Here is a 19,855-nt window from a genome sequence, read left to right on the forward strand (position 1 = left end):
CCTGAAAACAGAAACAACACAACTATCTAGATAATCTCTGGAAGCATCGGTTAGTCCATTATAAAAGATATCAAGTATTTCATTTTAAGAGGATGATCAGGCAAAGCATTAAGTAACTTGAGAAGCCTCCCCCAAGCTTGTGGGAGACTCTCTTCTTCAATTTGCACAAAATTATATATATCCCTTAAGGCAGCTTGTTTCTTATGAGCAGGGAAATATTTAGCAGAGAAGTAATAAATCATATTCTGGGGACTACACACACAACCAGGATCAAGAGAATTAAACCATATCTTAGCATCACCCTTTAATGAGAACGGAAATATTTTAAGGATATAAAAGTAACGAGTTCTCTAATCCTTAGTGAACAAGGTGGCTATATCATTTAATTTAGTAAGATGTGCCACAACAGTTTCAGATTCATAGCCATGAAAAGGATCAGATTCAACCAAAGTAATTATATCAGGATCAACAGAGAATTAACAATCCTTATCAGTAACACAAATAGGTGAAGTAGCAAAAGCAGGGTCAGGTTTCATTCTAGCATTAAGAGATTGCTGCTTCCATTTAGCTAATAACCTCTTGAGCTCGTATCTATCTTTGCAAGCTAAAATAGCTAGAGCAGCTTCTTTTTCAAAAACATAACTCTCAGGAATAACAGGCGATTTATATTTATTAGGGGGAGAGTCTTCATCATCACTTTCATCAATATTATCAGTTTCAATATTTTCATTCTCTCTAACCCTAGCAAGTTGTTCATCAAGAAATTCACCAAGTGGCACAGTAATATCAAGCATAGAAGTAGTTTCATCATAAGTATCATGCATAGCAGAAGTGGCATCATCAATAACATGCGACATATCAGAACGAATAGCAGAAGCAGGTTTAGGTGTCGCAAGCTTACTCAAAATAGAAAGTGAATCAAGTGCAGAGCTAGATGGCAGTTCCTTACCTCTCCTCGTAGTTGAGGGATAAATCTTGGTTTTTGGATCTCTCAAGTTCTTCATAATGATAAGCAGATATAAATCCCAAGTGACTCAAAGAATAGAGCTATGCTCCCCGGCAACGGTGCCAGAAAATAGTCTTGATAACCCACAAGTATAGGGGATCGCAACAATTTTCGAGGGTAGAGTATTCAACCCAAATTTATTGATTCGACACAAGGGGAGCCAAAGAATATTCTTAAGTATTAGCAGCTGAGTTGTCAATTCAACCACACTTGGAAACTTAATATCTGCAGTAAAGTGTTTAGTAGCAAAGTAATATGATAGTAGTGGTAACGGTAGCAAAAGGTAATGATAGCAAAATTAATGTTTTTGGTATTTTGTAGTGATGATAGCAATAGCAGCGGAAAAGTAAATAAGCGAAGAACAATATATGGAAAGCTCGTAGGCAATGGATCGGTGATAGAGAATTATGCCGGATGCGGTTCATCATGTAACAATCATAATCTAGGGTGACATAGAACTAGCTCCAATTCATCAATGTAATGTAGGCATGTATTCCAAATATAGTCATACGTGCTTATGGAAAAGAACTTCTATGACATCTTTTGTACTACCCTCCCGTGGCAGCGGGGTCCTAACGGAAACTAAGGGATATTAAGGCCTCCTTTTAATAGAGTACCGGACCAAAGCATTAACACATAGTGAATACATGAACTCCTCAAACTACGGTCATCACCGGTAAGTATCCAGATTATTGTCACTTCGGAGTTAACGGATCATAACACATAATAAGTGACTATAGACTTGCAAGATAGGATCAAAAACTCTCATATATTGAAGAAAACATAATAGGTTCAGATCTGAAATCATGGCACTCGGGCCTTAGTGACAAGCATTAAGCATAGCAAAGTCATAGCAACATGAATCTCATAACATATTGGATACTAGGGATCAAACCCTAACAAAACTAACTCGATTACATGATAAATCTCATCCAATCCATCACCGTCCAGCAAGCCTACGATGGAATTACTCATGCACGGCGGTGAGCATCATGAAATTGGTGATGAAGGATGGTTGATGATGACGATGGCGACGGATTCCCCTCTCCGGAGCCTCGAATGGACTCCAGATCAGCCCTCCCAAGAGGTTTTAGGGCTTGGTGGTGGCTCCGTATCGTAAAACGCGATGAATCCTTCTCTCTGATTTTTTTCTCTCCGAAAGCAAATACATAGAGTTGGAGTTGAGGTCGGAGGAGCTCCAGGGGGCCACGAGGTAGGGGGCGCCCTGGTCTTCATCTTTTGCAAGGATTTTTTATTATTTCTGAAAAGATGTTCCGTGAAGTTTCAGGTCATTCCGAGAACTTTTGTTTCTGCACATAAATAACACCATGGTAATTCTGCTGAAAACAGCGTCAGTCTGGGTTAGTTCCATTCAAATTATGCAAGTTAGAGTCCAAAACAAGGGCAAAAGTGTTTGGAAAAGTAGATACGACGGAGACGTATCAGTGGCCCATATCTTTCCCCCGGGGGTTCCGGTAACCCCTCCCCCGATACTCCGATAAATACCTGATACTATCCGGAACACTTCCAGTGTCCGAATACTATCATCCTATATATCAATCTTTACTTCTCGACAATTTCGAGACTCCTCGTCATGTCCGTGATCTCATCCGGGACTCCGAACAACATTCGGTGACCAAATCACATAACTCATATAATACTAAATCGTTATCGAACGTTAAGCGTGCAGACCCTACATGTTCGAGAACTATGTAGACATGACCGAGACACCTCTCCGGCCAATAACCAATAGCGGAACCTGAATGCTCATATTGGCTCCTACATATTCTATGAAGATGTTGAACCGTAATGACAACATACATTATTCCCTATGTCATCGGTATGTTACTTGCCCGAAATTCGATCGTCGGTATCCACATACCTAGTTCAATCTTGTTACCGGCAAGTCTCTTTACTTGTTCCGTAATACATCATCCCACAAATAACTCATTAGCACTTTGCTTGCAAGGCTTCTTATGATGTGTATTACCGAGAGTGCCCAGAGATACCTCTCCCATACTCGGAGTGACAAATCCTAATCTCGATTTATGCCAACCCAACAAACACCTTCGGAGATACCTGTAGAGCATCTTTATAATCATCCGGTTACGTTGTGACGTTTGATAGCACATAGGGTATTCCTCCGGTATCCGAGAGTTGCATAATCTCATAGTTGAAGGAATATGTATTTGACATGAAGAAAGCAATAGCAATAAAACTGAACGATCAATATGCTAAGCTAACGGATGGGTCATGTCCATCACATCATTCTAGTGCTCCTAATAATGTGATCCCGTTACCAAATGACAACTTATGTCCATGGTTAGGAAACCTTAACCATCTTTGATCAACGAGCTAGTCAAGTAGAGGCTCACTAGGGACACAGTGTTTGTCTATGTATTCACACATGTATTAAGGTTTCTGGTCAATATAATTCTAGCATGAATAATAAACATTTTTCATGAATAAGGAAATATAAAATAACAACTTTATTATTGCCTCTAGGGCATATTTACTTCACGGACCCTGTCGAGCCGCCTATAAATAGAGCTCTCGAGCCCCTCTCTGCTCTCACATCACCACCTCACGCTCCCAATTGACACCTAGTAGCAACAGAGGGCCTCAGGGAGGTCTTCTTCTCCGGCTCTGGCCGCCCGATCTGCCTCGGGTATCGAGAAGAGTCCAACGTGGGTATCCTCCCTCTACATTCCAAATGTTGTCAATAGCCTCCTAGAGCTCCCACTCACCCGACCCGCACGTCAATTTGACGATTGCAGGTCCCTCCGGTGAGATCCATCGCCAACCGAAGTTGTCGTCTTCTGGAGGTGACGCTGTCGTCGCCGTAGTGCACGTCGGCGGCCAACTCCACCACCCACAGACGCGGAAAGGTTCCACGAGCACGCCTGCACCATCCCCGTAGCCCAGATCGTCGTCGATCACTGCCGGTGGCCATCCTCTTCCCTCTGTTCTCGCCCACGGAATTCAAACTCCACTACCCACCCATCAGTGTTTTATTCTTTTCGAGTGAATTCGCTAACGTCTTCTGCTAGAGTGTGTTTCCCTTGCTGGAAAACGTATTTCCTCAAAGGTGCTTTCTGTTGATAACAGTAAAGGCCCGATAGCGGTTATTTTAATTATAAAAAGGTCCTTGGTTTTAAAAACCTCATCACTTTTTAACCTCAAATCATTTTCAGTTGATTCCTTTTCTGAAAATTTTCTTTTCCAGTCTAGTTTTTTATCGCATTTATTTGAAAATATTTTTGGACAACTTTTTGCACGGCCATAAAATTTATGTAGGAATTTCACCTTTTGTTTTATAGAAAACAAAGGAGGTAACGTTGCTGGAGATCTTGCGGGGTCGTCCTCTGCCTACGTTGATCCAGGCAAGCATGTTTGAACCTTTGATATGGTGTTTGCATACACGTTTGCTCAAGTATAAATTTGTGGCATGTAGCTCATAGTAGTAATGATATGTGTAGGATCGAAAGTAGGTCTAGAGGGGAGGTAATTAGACTAGCTGACCAAATAAAAATCTAACCTTTTCCCAATTTTAGTTGCGGGCTGATTTTAGCAATTAGCACAAGTCAAGCAATCGACCTACACATGCAATTCTAAAAGTGTAGCAGCGGAAAGTAAAACATTGCATATGAAGGTAAAGGGAAGGGTTTGGAGAGTGCAAACGCAATGATGATACGAAGATTTTTTACGTGGTTCCGATAGGTGGTGCTATTGTACGTCCACGTTGATGGAGACTTCAACCCACGAAGGGTAACGGTTGCACGAGTCCATGAAGGGCTCCACCCATGAAGGATCCATGAAGAAGCAACCTTGTCTATCCCACCATGGCCATCGCCCACAAAGGACTTGGCTCACTCGGTTAGATCTTCACGAAGTAGGCGATCTCCTAGCCCTTACAAACTTCTTGGTTCAACTCCACAATCTTCTCAGAGGCTCCCAAGCGACACCTAACCAGTCTAGGAGCCACCACTCTGCAAAAGGCAATGGATGTTGTGTTGATGATGAACTCCTTACTCTTGTGCTTCAAATGATAGTCTCCCCAACACTCAACTCTCTCTCTCACAGATTTGGATATGGTGGAAAGATGATTTGAGTGAAAAGCAACTTGGGGAAGGCTAGAAATCAAGGATCTTGTTGTAGGATTGGAATATCTTGATCTCAACACATGAGTAGGTGATTCTCTCTCAGAAAATCTAAGCTGGAAGTGTAGGCATGTTCTGATGGCTCTCTCTCTAATGGAGAAGGGGGTGGAGGGTTATGTACAGTCTCCACACAAAATCCAACAATTACACACATTATCAACCTCGAGCTCGAAAGAGCCGAAGCTAGAAGTCTGGTCCGGCGTGAAGTTTCCTGTCATGCACAACAATTTGATCTGGGTTTGTTCTCTGACCAGCGTAGCCCATGCGTGCCACGCCAACTGATGGTTCGTAAAATTGTCAATGCCCTCGGTAGGGTGGCGAACATGGCCGGAAGTACCAGATCAGAGATCACACGAGGAAGTTACCCAATTTCGGGCCTTCGGGAAGGAGTAACACCCTATGTCCTGCTTTGTGTTTGCATTCATGGTGGAGTACCTTGTGCGAGGGTTATAATGGGGATGGAGCATGAGACTACCGAGAGTATGGTTTTATGGATGTAGATAGGAATTGCTACCACTAGGCCCTAGCCCCCACCTTATATAGATGCCCGGGGCTAGGGTTTTACAGGAGATCTATCTGATGTAAGATGCTGCCACCTTGACTTGCTCGTCAAGATGGTCCTTTGTCATCTCTCTGGGCTCTAAGGATCCCCTCCACGGCTAGGTCTTCACCTATGTTCATGGGCCCCAAAACTGGTCTATTGTCGGGCTCCCCACCAAGCAGCCACCCCCCGATTTATTAAACCGTCACCGGCCTCTACTAGTTTTGGATCTGGTGAGATGCCAAACCGGAGATGATCAGCTTTCCGCGGTGGTCGACCGTATACTCCATGTTGCCAAATCTTATGATCCGATGTAGAGCAAAGGTCTCGACCCGACCGAGGTCCAACCGAGTAGGCGGCGAAGGTGGCGACGCCGAAGACGAACATCTACCCTGCCATGAAGATCATGCTGGAACCGATTTGAGCGTTGATCTGAACTCCCCTCACGTCGCGATGTTTACTTAGCAGGACCTATATGGGCCACCACTGTCGAAATTAGATCAGGCATATCCCTCGATAGGGTATCCTAGCTAAGTAGCCTACCGAGGGGTATGCCCTACCGAAAAATCATTATGCCGATTACAACAACAAAGAGTAGTGTTTTTAATCAAATAAAGAATCACTTGTATACTAATACCTATGACATCGATATGAACAATTTTAGAATTGAGTGAGTGCACCAACCCCCTAGTTATTAATGTATAGAAAGCTTATATGTGTTTTCGGTCAATTTATAGCTGTCTGGCTAAATTAGTCCTGTACAGAACCTTCTATCGTCCAAGCAAGACAAAGCATCAACAAGAAGAGAGGGAATTACCTACTGGGTTATCCATAGCAATCAAGGTGCATATTTGTATGCAACTAAGAAATAGGCAATCCGAATAGATCCAGGGGATTAGAAACCAAACTCGGGTCATTCTTGCAAGGAAGTAATTTACAATTTTGTGTCCAAGCTAAGGTCATGAGAAAAGAACAAAAAAGGATCTGTCATGGGTGTTTGCATAGAGGCGGCTCTTCACAGGAAAACAGACAACTCTATGGGCTTGTACTAAGCCCCTGACATATTATTCACTGTATGGTTCCTTCCTCTCACTCTCTCTCTCTCTCTCTCTCTCTCTCTCTCTCTCTCTCTCTCTCTCTCTCTCTCTCACACACACACACACGCGCGCGCGCGCGCTGAAACAGAGCACCATGATAACGATGGTGGCAACCCTCGCCTCCCAACGGAATGCAACCATCCAGTTTACAGAAGCATGCGGGGATGGTTCCTTAATTGGAGAACAACAAAACCAAGCTATCATCAACCACTATTTGAGGGCCTCCAAATCTTCTAAAGAGAAGAAAAACACTGATAGGGAAGTATTTAGTATCTTGCATCTGTAAAAACACTTAAGCAGACCACCTCCCTCACAGGTATGCTTGTGCAACCTGAACATATTTACCTCCACTAAACAGATAGGGCAGCACCTTTAGGACAGATAGCACATTTCATTTATCAGGAGGTTTGCAGGGAGAGGAGCAGGGTAGCAGCTTCGCCGTCTAGAAGTTCTTTGTTTGTAATTACAATAAAATGGAGTTTCCTCTGTTTTTGTTGTTACACGAAAATGGAGTTTGCTAATGCAATCACATTTACCTTATCTCGTCTACCTGGACCGGTTGATTATAGGCGTGTGACTGTAGAGAGAAAGTTCACAGTAAACAAATCAAGAGCAATGATACAAAAGGAAAACAAAGACTAAGGAAGTACATCACACCTCTGAACCATCTCTCTTGTTTCATTTTGTTTCATTGCTTTTGGTTAGTTGGCCGTCAACTCCCCACACCAGTTGGATCAGTATTGCTTTGCTCCATTGCTTTCATTACTGATCAGTACCAAACTAAAAGCAATGGATCCTAAAACATATTAAGCAGTTTATTGATCAGTACCAAACCAAAAGCAAATGAAAACAAAATGACCAGTCTGTTTTTAGATGGCTTATATCTGTACTGTTTTGCGATGGATCCTAAACACATTGAGCATTTGGAACACTTGATTCTTTCTCTATTTTTTGGGATAAACATCCATGTACAGGTAGCCGAACAATAAGAACTTACAGGAATCTGCACAAACGAAGAAGACAAATTATAGGGATTAATCAAAGACAGGACATCATGAGGGATGAGAGCAATCTAATTCATGAGAAAGAGTGAGCGTGTGGAGGTAGGTACCTGTAAGAAAGGGATGGAGAATTTGGCAGGGGGTGGAGGTAGAATGGTTGCAGGTGAGAGCCAAGCGCACAACGCAGTGGAGGGGATGGAGCTGGCACGTCTTTTCCTCTTCCTCCCGCCTCTTTTCCGCATCTCTCTCGATCTGCCGGGGCGAGGACGTCGGCAATGGCGAAGTGGATGGCTGTCTCGGCGGCTGGCGCTCCTCCCAGTGATGGAGATGAGCGGCCTTCGCCTTTGAGCAGGCTTCAGTGGTAACAATGAGGGCACACAAGTTGTCCCACGCGCAGAGGCGGCCGCTGGTCGAGAAGCCGAGCCAGAGGCTGTGGAGCTCTGGGGCGTGCTCTGTGTGCCCGCAGCGCCCAGTCGCCATCCTTGTTCCTCGTGTTCGCCGCGTCCAGGGGAGAATGCGCGGATGGCGGCGCGCGAGGGGCGGCGGGTCAAGCGGGGAGAGAGGGAAGGCAGAGGAGCGACGGCTGCGCGAGAGATTCGAGGGAGGGGGAGAGGGAGAGGAAGAAGATGGAACCCTACTTTGTCACTCGATTTGGGGTGAGGCCTCGAACGGTCGAACCAAGGGAAGCCATGTGGCGTCCAGTATTGGAAATCCCAAAAATACCCTCGGCGGGGCAACGAAATCACAGGTGGTGGCATGTGGTTTCTACCGCAGAAGGACCGCACTGGGCACTCTTCTATCCACAGCAACTGACAGGCACGGCCCACGGACGAAAGACCCCACAGCTCAGCCACATCTGCCCAATATACCGAGGTGAGAAAACAAAACTACTGTCCAGTGCTCCAACTCCGAATTTTATCCAACGGCCCAGCTCATCTCAGGGGCAGATCCGACGGCCCAAATTGCATAAAGGGGGAGATCCGACGGCCAGAATTCCCAAATCGCTGAGAGAAGCCAGGTTCAGATAGGAATCTAACTATGGGAATCCAAAATTCTCACCTCACCTCTGGGAGTCGGAACACCCACCCCCCCCTTGCGCTGCCGTCGGACGAGGCGGGGAACAGTGTTAACATGTAAATATTTTTCTGTTGTAATAGTCTGGCACATCCAGCCCTAGAATTTAGAATCTCAACCAATGCCCTGGCCTGCGTGCCTACTTCCTTGGGCTTTCTATATGTAATGACTGTTGTTGTACTGTAATCAGAGATCAAGGGCAATCATTTTATTGTCTAACTTGGTATCAGTGTCTCCAGGTCTCTCCATGGCCAAACACTCCTCTTCCTCCTCCGCGGCCACCATGCCCGCCTCCTCGTCCCTCTCCTCGACGGCCTCCTCCGGCTCATCCTCGGCCACCGCCGTCGGCACATCCACGCCGCCGTTCGTCTTCGGCACTGCCTCTGCCCACCTCACCGGCACCTCTCCCAACCCTACTTCCCAGTTTGCTCCTCTCTTTTCCTCCACCAACCCACAGTCGCTGCCGCCGGCACCACCCGCTCGCCACCCCATCCTCAACGTGGATCTCACTAGCCACATCAAGTTCCTCCTGAACCCTGCTGAAAACAATTACTACAAGTGGAAATCTTTCTTCCTGATGGTCCTTTACGACGTCACCTACCTCATCCATCATCCACCACCTCCCAACGCCGACAGCCACTACCTCGAGCTTGACACCCATGTCGTCCCCGCCATGTACGCCACCCTTACAGATCAGATCATCGATCATGTGATCGGCGCCACCACCACATATGCTCTCTGGACTCGGATCCAAGACTACTTCCTTGCCAATCGTGCGGCCCACTACATGATTCTAAACCGGCAGTACCGCAACCTCAAGCAGGGTGACCTTTTCGTCGACGAGTATGCGCGCCGCATGAAGCTCCTCACCACCGGTCTCGCGGACATTGATCATGCCGTCACCGAGGTCGACCTCACCACGCAGTTTCTACACGGCCTCGACGGGCGCTTCGACACCATCCGTGTGGTTCTGGGGGACACCGTTCCCTTGCCACCCTTCGAGACCGTCTTCTTGCGCGTCAAACTCGCCGAGGAGAACCAGGCTCAGCGCACCTCCGACGCCAGCGCCACTGTGCTCGCTGTCCACGGGAGCGGCGGCACCCCCGACACCGGCGGCTCCTCCGGGCCTTCCTGCTTCCCCAACAACGACGGATCCGGCCCCTGCTCCGGTGAGCGCGCGGATCGGTCTTCGGATCGGGGCTCCAACCAGCAGCACGGTCGTGGCAACGGCTCTTCTCGTCAAGGCGATGGTGGTGAGCGCGGCCGCGGGCGCGGCTACTCGGGCGGTCGTGGCCACGCCCTGCCGGCCTACAACCCCTACATGGGCTTCTTCGCCCCCTATGGGATGGCGATCCCTCCTCCACGCCCCGGCTGGGTTCCTCCCAATTCTGCTGGCGTGCTTGGGCCACGTCCGGGATCCCACGCCCACGCCTATCCGGTGCAATACTCGTCGTACCACGCGCCCTCGCCACACCAGCCGCCGTCTTGGGATCACCTCGCCATGCTTCACGCCGCCTACAGCTCCCACGGCTTCCCCAACCCCGGACCCTCCTCCAACGAATGGTACCTCGACAGCGGCGCCTCCAACCACGTGACCGACAACTCTGGTAACCTCACCTTCTCAAATTCTCCTTCTAAGCATAATTTATCAAGATGGATCTCATCTCCCCATACATGCCACTGGCTCCACACTCCTTTCCCCACATAACTTTCATTTACATGATGTTCTTTTCTCACCTCACATCACTACCAGCCTTATTTTCGTTCGTCAATTTACCAAGGATAATTCTTGCTCTATAGAGTTTTACCCGTTTGGTTTTCTTGTGAAGGACCTCCGCACACGGAAAGTCATCCTGATCTACGCTAGCTCCGGCGACCTCTACCCCTTTCACGACAGCAACAAGGCTTGGCGCACTGCCTTTTCCACTACTGTCTCCGATGGTGATGTGTGGCATCGTCGGCTCGGCCATCCTAGTCCTCATACCCTTCGCTCTTTAGACAATGCTTTTCTTACCTCATGTAATAAATCTCCTCATGTTCCTTGTAGTGCATGCCAACTTGGGCGCCAACCACGTTTACCTTTTCCCTCTTCCACTAGTCGCACGTTTGCTCCTTTTGATTTAATCCATTGTGATTTATGGACCTCTCCGGTTGTGAGTTTTTCTGGTTACCAATATTATCTCGTTGTGCTTGATGATTACTCTCATTTTTCATGGACGTTTCCTCTACGCCACAAATCCGACACATCCGCTACCCTACAACGTTTCTTTGCTTATGTCAAAGCTCAATACAATGTGATCATCAAAGTGTTACAATGCGACAACGGTGGCGAGTTCATTAACTCCGATTTGCGCTCTTTCTTCTCTACCAACGGCATAGTCTACCGTTTCTCATGCCCTCACACGTCTCCCCAAAATGGCAAGGCCGAGCATTTACTTCACACCACCAATGATATAGTTCGCACACTCCTAATCCAAGCCAAACTCACCCCTCCCTTTTGGGTCGAAGCCCTCCACACCGCCACCTACCTTCTCAATCGACGTCCCTCGTGTGCCATTAACAACCAAACACCATATTACCGCCTTCATGGTCTTCACCCCACGTATGATCACCTTCGCATTTTCGGCTGCCTTCGTTTCCCCAACCTCTCAGCTACCACGCCACACAAGCTTGCTCCATGGTCCACACGCTGCATTTTCCTCGGCTATCCTCTCGAACATAAGGGTTACAGGTGCTACGACCCCCTTTCCCGGCGCGTTATAGTGTCTCGCCACGTTGTTTTTGACGAGCACACGTTTCCATATGAGCTTCCCACACCCTCGCCCTCTGCTAACTGATGACCACAAGTATAGGGGATCTATCGTAGTCCTTTCGATAAGTAAGAGTGTCGAACCCAACGAGGAGCAGAAGGAAATGATAAGCGGTTTCCAGCAAGGTATTCTCCGCAAGTACTGAAATAAGTGGTAACAGATAGTTTTGTGATAGGATAATTTGCAACGAGCAACAAGTAACAAAAGTAAATAAAGTGCACCAAGGTGGCCCAATCCTTTTTGTAGCAAAGGACAAGCCTGGACAAACTCTTATATAGAGAAAAGCACTCCCGAGGACACATAGCAATATCGTCAAGCTAGTTTTCGTCATGCTCATATGATTCACGTTCGGTACTTTGATAATTTGGTATGTGGGTGGACCGGTGCTTGGGTGCTGTCCTTACTTGGACAAGCATCCCACTTATGATTAACCTCTACTGCAAGCATCCACAACCACAACAAAAGTATTAAGGTAAACCTAACCATAGCATGAAACATATGGATCCAAATCAGCCCCTTACGAAGCAACGCATAAACTAGGGTTTAAGCTTCTGTCACTCTAGCAACCCATCATCTACTTATTACTTCCCAATGCCTTCCTATAGGCGCAAATAATGGTGAAGTGTCATGTAGTCGACGTTCACATAACACCACTAGAGGAGAGACAACATACATCTCATCAAAATATCGAACGAATACCAAATTCACATGACTACTAATAGCAAGACTTCTCCCACGTCCTCAGGAACAAACGTAACTACTCAGAAAGTAGAAACATGTTCATAATCAAAGGGGTATTAATATGCATATAGGATCTGAACATATGATCTTCCACCAATTAAACCAACTAGCATCAACTACAAGGAGTAATTAACACTACTAGCAACCTACTAGTACCAATCCCGGACTTGGAGACAAGAATTGGATACAAGAGATGAACTAGGGTTTTGAGAGGAGATGGTGCTAATGAAGATGCTGATGGAGATTGCCCTCTCCCGATGAGAGGAGCGTTGGTGATGACGATGGCGATGATTTCCCCCTTCGGGAGGGAAGTTTCCCCGGCAGAACAGCTCTGCCAGAGCCCTAGATTGGTTCCGCCAAGGTTCCGCCTCGTGGCGGCGGAGTTTTGTCCGAGAAGATGGCTTCTTATTTTTTCCCATCGAAAGACTTCATATAGCAGAAGATGGCCACCGGAGGGCCACCAGGGGGCCCACGAGGTAGGGGCGCGCCCAGGGGGGTAGGGCGCGCCCCCCACCCTCGTGGGCGGGGTGTGGCCCCCCTGGTGAACTTCTTCCGCTGAGTATTTTTTATATATTCTGAAAACGTCTTCCGTGAAGTTTCAGGACTTTTGGAGCTGTGCAGCATAGGTCTGTAATATTTGCTCCTTTTCCAGCCCAGAATCCCAGCTGCCGGCATTCTCCCTCTTTATGCAAACCTTGTAAAATAAGAGAGAATAGGCATAAGTATTGTGACATAATGTGTAATAACAACCCATAATGCAATAAATATCGATATAAAAGCATGATGCAAAATGGACGTATCAACTCCCCCAAGCTTAGACCTCGCTTGTCCTCAAGCGAAAGCCGAAATCGAAAAATATATCCACATGTTTAGAGATAGAGGTGTCGATAAAAAAAAATATGGACATGAGGGCACCATGATCATTCTTAGAACAACAACTTATATGATTCTTGTCATATGATTTCTTATGCTAGAGTAATTGTCGGTGTCAAAACCGGCGGATCTCGGGTAGGGGGTCCCGAACTGTGCGTCTAGGCGGATGGTAACAGGAGACAAGGGACACAATGTTTTACCCAGGTTCGGGCCCTCTTGATGGAGGTAAAACCCTACGCCCTGCTCGATTAATATTGATGATATGGGTAGTACAAGAGTAGGTCTACCACGAGATCAAGGAGGCTAAACCCTAGAAGCTAGCCTATGGTATGATTGTTGTATGATGAAGTTGTCCTATGGACTAAAACCCTCCGGTTTATATAGACACCGGAGAGGATTAGGGTTACACAAAGTCGGTTACAATGGTAGGAGATCTTGAATATCCGCATCGCCAAGCTTGCCTTCCACGCCAAGGAAAGTCCCATCCGGACACGGGACAAAGTCTTCAATCTTGTATCTTCATAGTCCTGGAGTCCGGCTGAAGGTATAGTCCGGCTACCCGAACACCCCCTAATCCAGGACTCCCTCAGTAGCCCCTAAACCAAGCTTCAATGATGACGAGTCCGGCGCGCAGATCGTCTTCGGCATTGCAAGGCGGGTTCCTCCTCCAAATTCTTCATAAAAGTTTGTAAACACCAAGAGTAGTGTCCGGCTCTGCAAAATAAGTTTCCACGTATTGCCACAGAGAGAATAATATTAACACAAATCTAATCTGCTGACGTATTCCGCAGCGTGACATCACACTACGGCCAAGCCTTTATTCAAATCGTTTTCACTTCTCCACCTCAGCGTGTTTTGCGAGGCGGTTTCCTTGGCACGTCTTGTCAAAGCAGAGATCGTGTCCCCTTTACTTACGGGATTCTCATCAATACGGACGTGGGTAACCCAATCGTGCCCGTTAGCATGTCTTCTTGATTAATGGCGAGTCCCAAACGGTTACGGGGAGGGCTCCTGGTATTCAACCTCTTATAAAGAGACCAAGGCCTTACTCCTTTTCTCCAATCTCAAAACAAGTTCGCCCGTCGCCTCGAGTTCCAACACCCTAGGCTCCAGATTCCAGGCGCTCCAGACCTTCGACAATGCCCGGTTCCGACCTTCAAGGCCGATGGATGCCCTCCTCCATCACGGAGGAGGACGTGCTAAAGTTGAGAGAGGCTAAGTTCTTGACCGCCGAAATTTCGCATAGGTTGCCTGCTCAAAGGCAGGCTATTCCCAGTCCCCAGCCTGGTGAGAGCGTGGTGTTCATGTCTCGCTTCCTTCGGGGGTTAGGCTTCCCGATGGATCCCTTCGCGAGGGGGCTGATGTTCTATTATGGGCTGGAATTTCATGATTTAGCTCCGGAGTCCATCCTCCATATTTCCTCATTCATCATTGTGTGCGAAGCGTTCCTCCGTGTTACTCCTCACTTCGGATTATGGCTCAAGACTTTTGGAGTGGAGCCGAAGATGATCGAGGGACGGCACGCAGAGTGCGGAGGCGCTGTCATAAGTAAGAATGCTGATGCTCCATGGCCCGAGGGCTCCTTTCAAGAGGAGCTCGGCTTGTGGCAATGAGAGTGGTTCTATATCACCGCTCCCAGGAGCGCCAAGTGGGTGGCGCCTCCTGCCTTTCGCTCGGGTCCCCCACCACGGCTAGCGTCGTGGGTCAACAAAGGATTAGATTGGGGGTTATCCAAAGATGTGCCCTTGTTGCAGGGCCGCATCAGGGATCTCTTAGAAAGAGACCTCAACCTGGTCAAGGTGACGCAGGTCATGCTAATTCGCCGAACACTGCCCGGCAAACATTGCTCCCTTCGTCTGTGGGAGTTTAATCCAGAGGGACCACGAGCTCTCCAGCATTTTATGGGTGCAATGCCCGTGGAGATGTATAAAATGTTCTTCGGATCACAAGCGATGTGTCCGGATTTGACCGAGGACGCAGGTTTAAGCTGCAATCGTCCGGATACTCAAGTAAGTAACCTTGTGCCCGGACTCGCTACCCGTAAGATTGTCATAAACTCGCCCCAAAAAGAGTTGTCCTTTTAAACAGGAGTGGATATCCAAGGCAAAGCTGATCAGGTGTCCGGCTCCCCTTCCTGAAACCAGGCCGGATCCCGTGCTAGTTAGGATGTTGAAGATCGTGCCTTTGGAGGGAAGTGAGGGGGAGGACAAGGAAACTATGGCCTCCTCGAAGGAGGCTACTCCGAAGGGAGGAAGCGACAATTCCTCTCCTAAGGGGAAGAAGAGGGCCGCCTCTGACAACCCGGAGACCATGGCCTCAAAGTGGGGGAAAAAGTCCTCGTCAGAGGGTCCGACGCCGGGGAGATCCTCGGCCGAACTATGCCCTCAAAGGGATCAGCCCTCCAGCGAGCCGTAAGTAGAGAAAGATTTTCCTTTAAAGGGATGAGAGAAATACTTGCTTTTTATCTGAGAAGATTAACCAAAATTTTACTTTATAGCTCGGACCTCAGCCCTTCTCAGCAGAGCTCGTCTTCGGGGGATCTTCTTCCGGAGATGATGGAGAGTGGAACGCCTCCCCCTGTCGTACCGCCTGGCGAGGCGGGCGACCCTGAGGTGTCGTCGCGGAGGGTTTCTCCGAATCCGGCAGGGGTGGAAGGTAGCCATATGGCCCCCCAAGGTTCTCCACGTCCGGCCTTCGATGGAGGTCATAGGACGAGTCCGGCACCGTCCGATGCGTGGTCGAAGGAGCTGATGATTCTGCTGGGGCGAGCTTCTATCTCAGAGGAGCATCGTGCATTGATGGGTACAGTGATTGGAAGGATTTCGTCCACGAAAAGCGGATTGCATGAGGCTGTCAGAAGTTTGCTGGCAGGTTTTGAGGTACGTTTGATAATGTACTTCTTTGTCAGTTGCGCATAAACAAGATGCGTCCTGTGTAGATAGTAGCCCCTGAGACTCTGTGCATTGTCAAAATTGACGACGCGCAGAGGATCATAATCCCAGGTTTAAAATGTCTTCTTTGTATACAGGTGGCGAAGTGTCCGGAATCGAGCCGAACTGATGATTTTGCCGAACTAAAGCGGCAACTTGACGTGGCAGATGCCGACATCGCGCTCGTCAACGAGCGGCTTGATGAGGCTCAAGGTATGAAATTCCTCGGGCGGCATCTGGTAAGAGGAGCTTTATGACAGTATCTTACAATGTGTGTGCTTGACGCAGATGGTGCGGCCGCCGTGGAGAGTCTTCGGGCGGAACTTGCCCGAGCTAAGGAAGGAAAAGTGATGCGGCTGCCGAGAAGGCCCTTGAAGAGCTGAGAGCCGAACAGGCTGCTCACTGCCGAAGCAAGAAGGAGATGGCCGAGATGGCCGTGAAGTTAAAAAGCGCTGCTGATCGTTGCAAGCTTCTTGACAAAGAAGACCGGGCGAGACAGACGGATTTAGACAAGGCCGTTGCTGATGCCAAGGACGCTCGCTCTGCGATGAGAGCTGCGAAGGAGGAGCTGCGTCAGGCCGGACAGATTGCGGTCGGAAATCCCTTTATGCTGCGAAGGAAGTTTTGCGATCCAAAGTTTGCTCCATTGGACCAGATGTGGAGTGTGGAGGACACCTATCTGGATTTGGTAGCGAGTGCTGCTGATGCGACCGAACACTTTCGAGATCAAGAAGATCGCGAAGTGGAAAGGCTTTTCTGGTCGCAGTTTCACAATCCAGAGCGTCCACTGGCAGTGGATGATCGTCTGGCTCAATGGGCCGAACTGAATAGATTGTCCGGACTCGCCATGAAGTACGTCATGGGTCATCTGTGGCCGGGGAGATCGGAGCCGAAGAGTTATTTCAGCTTGGTGCAGCAATTCCTTGGCGCGGTGCCACGTATCAATGCGATGAAGAGGTCAACATGCATAGAGGGCGCACGGATGGCTCTTGCCCATGTCAAGACATACTGGGCAGAGATGGAGAACACCGTTGTTGCATCCCGAGATTCGGACAAAAGCCGAGTACCCTCCGAGCACTATTTTCAGGAAGTCCTTGAAGGTGCTCGTGTAATAGAGACGCAGTGCTCGAAGGATGCTATGTTCTGATAGCATATGTAATTATAAAAAAATATTTTGATGAATTGCAATAGCCTTTTATACTCGTGCCTTCAAGTTTTTGGAACACCTCCTGTGCGGCCGTTTTAACGTATATATACAGAATCTGAAAGATGGCAGTCGTTGGCTTCAGCCCCCACGCACATGGTGCGGGGGTGCTCGCAGAAGGCACATTTTCACACTTAATCCAACGTCTTGGTCCTACAAAGGAGGTGATAGCGCAGCGAGCTAGGCAACCGGACTATAATGCTTTAACACTTTCACTTAGCCATAGGAGCTTGACAATGGGACTATTTAGGTAGCCCCTTGGTGGCGACTGCGCTCGCCCGAATTCGGGGCGCGTATGTGCCTGGCCGGGAAACGGCCCTTCGTTAATGCGGGGGAATCCTACAGATTCCGGAGAGTCATTGAGTGGTTGACCAGTCTCACGCCATATCATGACAGTCGGTTTTCGGCTTTCTCTACTAAGGTGCTCGCCTGGCCGAACCAGGGCACAATCGCAGTAGTTCTCCTGGTGCCGCCTTAGCCGATAGAGCGGAACGTAAGGCGGCCGAACACAGGAGCCGGGCAACCCAACATTTTACCAAAATCATGACTCGGAGCTGATGCATATAAGGCCAAACTCGCGACGCCGAACACTCCCTAAGGTATTCGGTCTTTATGAGAGCGGACGAGGTAACGCTCTGAGGTATAAGCCCCTAGTGTCCAGGTACGCGCAAGAATTCTGACGTGGCCACATGCCAAGACGCCAGCCTCCTCCTTGGTCATAGAACCAGGGGATGTGTATCAACAAGAGACAGTAAAAAAGGTTTACGCAGGGTCTTAATCTGAAAAGAATCCTTGGAACGGGTCCCTACTGCACGTCTGTGCCTGTGTCTCTGTTGTGCCGTATCCTGGACGGGCGCAGCACGATGTTCATCTGTAAAAAGAGAGCAACTAAGTTGAAAAAGGGGCATGCCGAACAAAAGTTATATGAAATAAACAAAGTGTAAAGTAAAATATGAAAAATTGAGCTTTATTGTCTCTTATTTTATACGTGTGAAGCCCCTAGTGTAGGGGTATATGGCCACTAAGCCTTTATCAACGATACTTTGTGCCGGACTCGTCTATCCGTGTCCGTGGTCTTAATGACCTGTTCCGATGTTCTGGCTGGTGAAGCCATTGTATTGTGGGGCTGTTAAAGCGGCCGCACAATCCTCCGCTTGGGGGAGGTGTTCTCACTGCTTCCCCTTTAAGGAGATGATGCCGCGTGGACCGGGCATCTTAAGCGTAAGAGATGCATAATGCGGTATTGCGTTAAAGCGGGCGAAAGCTTCGCGTCCCAGTAGTGCTTGGTAGCGACTTGAGAATGGGACGATGTGGAAAGTCAGCTCTTCGCGACGGAAGTTATCGGCAGAGCCAAAAATAACCTCGAGCCGGAGAAAACCCATGCAATGGGTGTCTGGACCTGGCGTTACTCCTTGAAAGGAGGTTTTGCTGTGGTGAATTCTTTTTGGGTCTATCCCCATGTGGCGGATTGAGTCCTGATATATCAGGTTGAGTCCGCTGCCACCGTCCATAAGGACATTTGAAAACTGGAGTCCGCCAATTATTGGATCGAGTACCAGGGCAGTCTAGCCTGGGTTCCTGATACTAATAGAATAATCCAGATGATCGAAGATGATTGGTTTTGACAACCAGTGGCAGGATTCCTTTGGGATAGGCCGTGGGGCGCGTACCTTTATGGGCGCCGCACGTTTTGTTATGTGGAGTAAGTTTACTGTTTTTGCTTCTTGTGGGAAATTCTTTTGTTTCCTCGTACTCTGCTTTTGGGGTTCGTCCTCGTCTTCGCTTGGTGTGTCGAGCCCCTTGTGTTCGGCGTTGAGTCTGCCGGATTGTTTGAAAACCCAACAATCTCTGTGGGTATGGTTAGCAGGCTTTCCGGGAGTGCTGTGTATTTGACATATCCTATCCAAGATTTTGTTTAGGTTGGATAGGTCGTCCCTGTTATCTTGGAGGGGCGGCTTTTTCTGATTCTGTCGTGAGCTTTTGAATCCGACGTTGACTGCCGTGCTCTTCGGACTTTTTTCCTTAGTCCGGCGACGGTCCTTATTGCGTCGCGGTTTTCCATTTCCATCCCTAGTTTCGGATGTACTTGGTTCACTGATGCTGCATCTTGCCAACCAGCTGTCCTCTCCTGCGCAAAAGCGGGTCATGAGGCTTGTTAGTGCGGCCATTGTTCTTGGCTTTTCTTGGCCGAGGTGTCTGGCGAGCCATTCGTCTCGGACATTATGCCTAAAAGCCGCTAAGGCTTCAGCGTCCGGACAGTCGACTATCTGATTCTTTTTAGTAAGAAATCTGTTCCAGAATTGCCGAGCTGACTCTCCGGGCTGTTGAGTTATGTGACTAAGATCGTCTGCATCCGAGGGCGGACATAGGTCCCTTGAAAATTTGCTCGGAAAGCTTCCTCGAGCTCTTCCCAACTTC

The 19,855-nt window shown here is 48.2% G+C and overlaps 1 protein-coding gene and 1 long non-coding RNA gene across 2 annotated transcripts; one reads left to right on the forward strand and one right to left on the reverse strand.

Annotated features, from left to right (window-relative positions):
• Positions 1-1,756: 1,756 nt before the first annotated feature.
• LOC125550782 (uncharacterized) lies at positions 1,757-7,752 on the reverse strand. The gene is made up of 2 exons (XR_007301864.2): positions 7,462-7,752; positions 1,757-7,381 (listed from the first exon to the last, which is right to left on the reverse strand). It is a non-coding gene; the product is annotated as an uncharacterized LOC125550782 (long non-coding RNA).
• A 1,374-nt stretch (positions 7,753-9,126) lies between these two features.
• Positions 9,127-10,587, forward strand: LOC147974942 (uncharacterized). The gene has a single exon (XM_087520213.1). The coding sequence runs from the start codon at positions 9,127-9,129 to the stop codon at positions 10,585-10,587; it is 1,461 nt and encodes a 486-aa protein (XP_087376339.1).
• Positions 10,588-19,855: the final 9,268 nt, after the last annotated feature.

The sequence above is a fragment of the Triticum urartu genome, chromosome 4A (assembly GCF_056163025.1).
Source record: "Triticum urartu cultivar PI428250 chromosome 4A, HENAU_Tu73, whole genome shotgun sequence".
NCBI lineage: Eukaryota > Viridiplantae > Streptophyta > Magnoliopsida > Poales > Poaceae > Triticum > Triticum urartu.